The following is a 6,660-nucleotide window of genomic DNA, read 5'->3' as shown; positions in this document are numbered from 1 at the left end:
TCTCTAAGATACAAGGGGACAGAGAAACCACTGACAAATAAGCTGGTGAATGAACGGGCCTTATAGAAGATGTGTGTTGTAAATTAAACCTTGTCAGGTATTATATGCCACCTCTCTTTTTAGCATGGAATTTATGTATCAGGCTCAGCTAAGTATTGGCCCTGTTCTGACTAATGAACAGTAAAAGAGTTTAAAAACAAAATTTTAAGAAATTTTCAAAAATTCTTCTGAGGACTGGATCCTTCATTAGCACAAAAAAATTTTCTAGCAAATGAGGATGAAGGAATAGTAGATTTTCCCTGTATATCAGTCAATAGTGTCTTTCACTAGGATGTATGGAGTCAGGCTTCAACCTGGAAAACAGAAACTGCTCTAAGTACTCAACACAGGGAGAATTTAATTCAAGTAATTTGTAAAACAGGTGACAGAAGGGCTGAGAAACAAAAAGAGGACAGTGATTATTCAACAGGACAAAGCCACCCAAATACTAGAGGAATAAAGGGAGAAGGCAATGTTACTGGAACCCAAGGTCAGAGGTCCTGAGGCATTTGGCAGGAACGAGAGCCTGGGGGGCAGGGTGGGATGCCCCCCTGCTCTGGCTTTCCATTGGTCACACATGTGCTGGCAGGCAGCTCCTAAAGAAGGGAGGGAAACCATAGCTGGCTGGATCGGCCCTCCTGTGCTAAAGACCAGAGAAGGGGAAAGAAGCAGGAATGGATCAAATAGCTATTAGGTCTAGGCCCTGGACCCACACAAGGAATTTGTTAAAACTCACTGTTCACAAATCCTGCTTTGATGCTATAATTTTTACTGGAAGAAAAAAAGTTGTTTGCAATAGATGCCCATCAATGAGTTACCAAAGTGTGTGCAGTTTGGGTTAAGCCATTAAAATCAGGACAACCTTGGGTGCCTGGGTGGCTCAGCTCGTTAAACATCTGACTCTTGATTTAGCCTCAGGTCATGATCTCAGGGTTGTGAGATCAAGCTCTGTGTGGTGCTCCACACTGGGTATGGAGCCTGCTTAAGATTCTCTTCTCTCCCTCTCTCTCTGCCCTTTCCCCTCTCCACCACCTAAAAAATAAAATCAGGGCAACCTTATCAGAAGGGCTGATTATGTATTTATGTGCATTTTTTAAAACTATGTTGGGATTCCTGTTAATTTTGCTGATTCTTTAAAAACTTGTTTTAGTTTTTTTTTTTTTAAGAATTTTATTTTTTCATGAGATGCACAGAGAGAGGCAGAGACAGGCAGAGGGAGAAGCAGGCTCCATGCAGGGAGCCCGATGTGGGACTTGATCCTGGGTCTCCAGGACCAGGCCCTGGGCTGAAAGTGGCACCAAACCGCTGAGCCACCCGGGCTGCCCTATTTTGCTGATTTAAAAAAAAAAAAAAAATTGTAAGAACACTGCCTGCCTTGATTTCTTGGTCTTTTAAATTCAGAAAACACCTAGGTCTATAACTTTGGTTGTTCCTTGCCTTTCATTTGGAATGCTGAGAATCCCTCATCACTTTTCTTGCTAACCTTCTATTTATCCATTTGAAAGTTGCTGAGATTTGCGTATACTGCAACTTCAATGATATTTTCTGAAATGAATTCTATCACCAAAACTATACTGCATAGGATACGGCAAATATTTGTGCTCATTCCTTTGAAGCCTCAACCTAGCTGGCACAGTTCTCTAAATAGAGAGCAGGATTAACTGAGTAATAAGGCAAGAGTGCACAGTAGTTTCTTTAATAAAATCTTCAATACTGTTACTGTGAGGAGACTTTTAAAAAAGATTTAACCTCAGGTAGACAGAAGTGTCAGAAATATTGAGAAATGTCCATATTCTAAAACATCCGCTATGTTTAAAAATTGTAACAAGCTTTATGCTATCAAAGAGATCCAATGAAAGATCTTCCATATTTTCATTCTTCTATATCACAAATTTCAACGTGGTTGTTTAGGGGATTTGTTTTTGTTTTTGTTTTTGTTTTTCCTTTTTATTTTTTAAGGAAACTGGTTGTTTCACGGTATTTCTCCTGTGTTCCAGAGCTAAGATCCCACAGCTCCCCGCCTCATAAAATTTGGACATGTTTCAGTTTTAGCCTAATTCTCATGCTGTTAAATTTTTAAGGGTAAGGGTAACGGAGAATGGAACTTGCCACATTAAAAAAGGATAAGAAGGAAGCAAAAGAGTTTCAATTTAAAACTATGTGAGAACCTAGAAGTTTCAGGAAAGTGATAGTAAAAGAAAAATACCTCTTCGTAAGCTACAGGAGAAAGAACTTCAAGATGAAATCAGAGATATGAAACATTTTATGGGAAAGAGAGACAGATGTGCTTTTGGAACCGGGAAAATACTGGTTAACTTTTAGTTGCGATCACACTTCGGTGGTGTCTACGTGAAGCAAATGTTTTGGCTCTAAACTTGTTTCTGCCTTTTTTTATGTTTTCTGCCTTCACCAACCTGGAGACAGAAGATGAAGGCGGATTCTGACAATGCTGGGGATCAAGCAGAAGAAGACGTGCCTGGCTCATAAACCCCACTCACTGATAAACAAGTTTGTGTGTTTCAACTCAGAACCCCTTCCTAAAAACTACATAAGCCAGATTTGGGGGTAAAATTGGAGACAAGTGATTCTAGTACATTTAGCTACTCATAATTCATTCACTCATGGGAGAGCACATGGTGTTGGAAAGGCCCTAAGACATCATCAGACTGTAATTATGTCTGCTGTCATGTAAATGAAGCATGTAGTGACAACTATTTTTTCCTCTTAAAATAGTTTTAATGATATAGTTGAATTCATTCTTTTTCTGAAGTGGCCCTAATAGATCTTCTTTTTGAAAAATGTACAAAGTAAAAAATTGTCAGAGGACCAAATTATTGTATATTTGGTTATCTTTTTTCCATGAGACACAGGTACTCATATCGACAGCTTTATATACCTGAACACAATTGTGTCCTTTTAGCATCCTAGAACATTAGCGTGGAAAGGGTCTTAGAAGCCACACTTTCTCCATTTGGAAGACCAAGGAACCGAGGCGGAAGGCGACGCTGTAATTCCTGCAAGGTGGCACAGAGAGGCACAATGAAACCTAATGAAGACCCAGCTTTTCTGGTCTTCCAACTCCCAGCCACGTGAATCCCTCACGACCTCACTTGGTCTTGACTGTAGAGCACCCACCATTTCCTCGGCGCTGTTAAGTCCCTCTATCCAGGCCAGGTCACTTAAAAACTTCATTTCCATCGGCAAATGACATATCAGCATCCCAGGAATTTTCGAGTTCAGGTATCTGAGACCTCTTGCTCAGGAGGAGCCCGTCTAGCCGGTTAGTAGACGGTTCCAAGGGAACAGACGATGTGCGGCGCGTGTGCGGCCGTCGGGGCGCCGGCCTGGTGGGCCTGGTGGGCCTGGGCAGGGCCGGAACGCCAAGTCCCCGCACAAAATTTACCTAGAGAGAAAGTCCCTTTAAGTGTAAGCCCTGATGGAACTCCAGAACCTTCCACGATGGAAGACTCTGGGAAAATGCAAATGTGCTGTGTGCAAGGCCTGTGCGAGTTCGAGGCCACAAAGGCCAGCGCCTGAGCCCGCGGGCCGGGGGCGCGCTCTTGCTGGGGTCGGGGCGCGACTCCCAATCCAGACAGTCGAGACGGCCCCGGCTCCGCCACCGCCGGAATCCCTGAGGCCGGTGGGGTCTGAGGAAGGGGAGGCTGCGACCCGCCCGGAGGGGGTGCAGGCGGAAGGCCGCAGTGCGCACTCCCGCGGGGGCTTGGAGGAGGCCGCGTCGGGACGCCTAGGACCGACGGCTTGTTTGGCTTCGAAGCGAGGATCTGCCGCCACAAACACGTCCGACCTGCACGAGGGCGGGTGTGGGCGAGCGGGGAGGCCGGGGCCCCCGAACCGGGAGGAAGGAACACGGCGACCCCGGCCCTGAGCCCGGGGGCTGCGCTCGCCCCGGCCTTCCCACCCGCCAGCGGCGCTCCGAGCGGGGGGGGGGGGGGGGGGGGGAGGGGGGAGGGGGCGGGGGAGGACCTGGGGAGGAGGAGGGGAGGGTAAGGGAGGGGAGGGGGGAAGGGGAGGGGAGGGGAGAGGAAAGGAGGGGGGAGGGGGAGGGGAGGGGAGGGGGAGGGAGGGAGGGGAGGGGGGAGGGGAGGGGAGGGGAGGGAGGGGAGGGGAGGGGGAGGGAGGGGAAGGCAAGGGGTGGGGGGGCGCGGGGCGGGGGCGCGGCGCGGCGCGGCGGGGCGGCTCCTGGTTGCCCCCGCGCCGCGCCCCGCGGTCCCTGGAAGGCCGCCCGAGCCGCCCGGCGAGGGGTTATTTATAGCGCGGGCTGCGCGCGTCACGGAGCCCGGCCCGGCTGACGGGGCCGCTGACGCGCTTGGCCGCGGGGCCGAGTCCGCGGGGCTGCGCGCCGGGCGCGGCGACAATGGGCTCGTGTGTGTGCAGCTGCCGCCGCCGCTGGGGGTCGGGGGAGGGGGCGGGCGGCCGCTCCCTGCCCCCCGCCCGCCCGCCCCCGACCCTCCGGAAGGCGGCCGGCCTCTTCGGCCCCGGGCCGGGACCCCGCGCCCCCACCAGCGGCTTCGACCTTTTTTGTTTTCCTTTGCTTCTCCCAGTAAGTGTCCGGGGCCCAGCCTCCCCGCCTCCTCCCCTCCCACCGCCCTCCCCCCGCCCCCCAAGCAGGACGGCCGCGGGCCTCTGCCGGCCGGGGCGCCCCGGCGGGGATGCGGTGACCGAGGGGCCGGGAGCGCCGGCAGGTAACGTATCCGGGACCCGGAGCGGGGCCTGGGGGGGCGGGGTGGGGTGGGGGGTGGGAGCGCCGGGCCTCCCTCCCTGTGGGCCTCCCTGCCGCCGAGCCTCCGTCCCGGCCGCCGAGCCTCCCTCCCTGCCGCCGGGCCTCCCTCCCTGCCGCCGGGCCTCCCTCTCTTCCTCCCTCCGTCCCTGCCGCCGAGCCTCCCTCCTTCCCTCCCTCCCTGCCGCCGGGCCTCCCTCCCTGTGGGCCTCCCTCCCTCCCTGCCGCCGAGCCTCCCTCCCTCCCTCCCTCCCTCCCTGCCTCCCTCCCTGCCGCCGAGCCTCCCTCCCTCCCTGCCTCCCTCCCTCCCTCCCTCCCTGCCTCCCTCCCGGCCGGGCCCGGGCCTCCCGCGCAGGACGCCAGCGGGGCTGTAACGCCGGGAGCCGAGAGAAACTTCTGCTGACGGACTGGAGGAGGCTCCCCCGGACGCCGCGCGGAGAGAGGACCGCGCCCCCCGCCGGCACGCCCCCCGCTGCGGAAGGAGGGACGGGCCGGCCGTTGGGGGCGTCCGGGGCGGCGGCGCCCGGCTCGGAGGGGCCCGTGTCCGCGGCCGGCGGCGGGGGCCGCTCGCTCCGGGGCCTCGCACGGGGCGGGGGACGTGCTGCGCCTTCCAGGAAACCGCGGTGGATCTGTGATGCGGTCGCGCTAATTGGGAGTTCCAGATTAAACTTTAATAAAGCATTTGTGTCGTGTCGTGTAATCGCGAAAGCTCCCCCCGCCCTGGCGGGTCGCCTGGGAGCCTCCAGTTCCTGGCGCTCAGCTAGGTGCCCCCCAAGAGCAGTGGCGGCGGCCGGCGGCGCAGCTGGATCTCCGAGAGCTGCAGATGTTGCTAATGGCAGCTTAAGCACGGATGGGCAGAGAGCAGACGGAAGGCAACACGTTGCCATATGGTTCCTTTAGCCTTTCACCTCCAGGGACATCAATCACGTATATTCTGGGAGGAACTTAATGACTCTCCGAACGGCAAAACGAATTACCTGGTACAATTTATATCCCTTGACCCGGTACGTTATAACAACAGGGAGCTAGCATCTCGCAGGTTCTGTGGTATAAATTGCGCCACGGAGCTACGTTTCAAATTCTCTAACATCTACGTGTGGTGTGAGGGGCCCGTCAAGTCACGCTGGCTGTAAAATCTGGTTTCTGTATCGCCTTCCTCGTCCCCCTCCCACCTCCGAACCATGCGAAGTTCAGAAAGTCCAGCAAAACTGTTGCCTTAGGAATTGCCAGTCAGCAAACCTGATAATACTAGTTGAGGAGAGTGTGGAGAAATGGAAAGTAGGATTTCCGCTCCTAGTCACTTAAGAGTTAGTAATACTTAGGAACACCATACTTTAGGGATCCAGAAAGTTAAAGAGCTCCTGCGGGAGATATGTGTGCTGTGACTGGTTTCTGACTCCTAAACCTGTCAATTAACTATTTGAACTTCCTTTTTAAAACATAGACTTCGATTATTCTTCAACTTCAGAAAGTGACTTCTAGGAAATATGAAATAGAAATATGAAATATGAAATATTCATGAAATATGAAATAGAAGGAATACAAGGAGCCAAACAATTCTATACACAACCTCCCTTCCCCCCTACACAGTGTGTGTGTACTTGGATCATCTGTGTGGTGGTTTTTCTCCCCCAACATGTCAGTGACAGCATACTAAAGTCACTGTTTAGATCCTAGTGGAATGTTTCTGTAATATTTCACAGGTCTTATTTTAAATATCCTGGTGAGTAATAAAATGGTTGATTGCCTCTAATTTCAGGTTATAAACAGGGTTGTCTCTTAGTGTATCCCTCCTTTTTCTTCCACTAACGCAGAGAGGCAACACTGGAAAACAAGAAATAAAGGTAAAAAAAGTAAATGACTTATGGAAACATATATTTTTT

The 6,660-nt window shown here is 52.5% G+C and overlaps 1 protein-coding gene across 1 annotated transcript; it reads right to left on the bottom strand.

Moving 5' to 3' along the window:
• Positions 1 to 2,763: 2,763 nt before the first annotated feature.
• On the bottom strand, positions 2,764 to 5,664 carry LOC121471683 (nascent polypeptide-associated complex subunit alpha, muscle-specific form-like). The gene is made up of 3 exons (XM_041722463.1): positions 5,172 to 5,664; positions 3,175 to 3,970; positions 2,764 to 3,053 (listed from the first exon to the last, which is right to left on the bottom strand). Exons 1-2 carry the CDS (start codon positions 5,662 to 5,664, stop codon positions 3,321 to 3,323), a joined length of 1,143 nt encoding a protein of 380 aa, XP_041578397.1. The 3' UTR covers positions 2,764 to 3,053; positions 3,175 to 3,320.
• Between the last annotated feature and the right edge of the window lie 996 nt (positions 5,665 to 6,660).

The sequence above is a fragment of the Vulpes lagopus genome, chromosome 11 (genome assembly GCF_018345385.1).
Source record: "Vulpes lagopus strain Blue_001 chromosome 11, ASM1834538v1, whole genome shotgun sequence".
NCBI classification, from domain to species: Eukaryota; Metazoa; Chordata; class Mammalia; order Carnivora; family Canidae; genus Vulpes; species Vulpes lagopus.
This window is presented reverse-complemented; position numbering and strand designations above follow the sequence as displayed.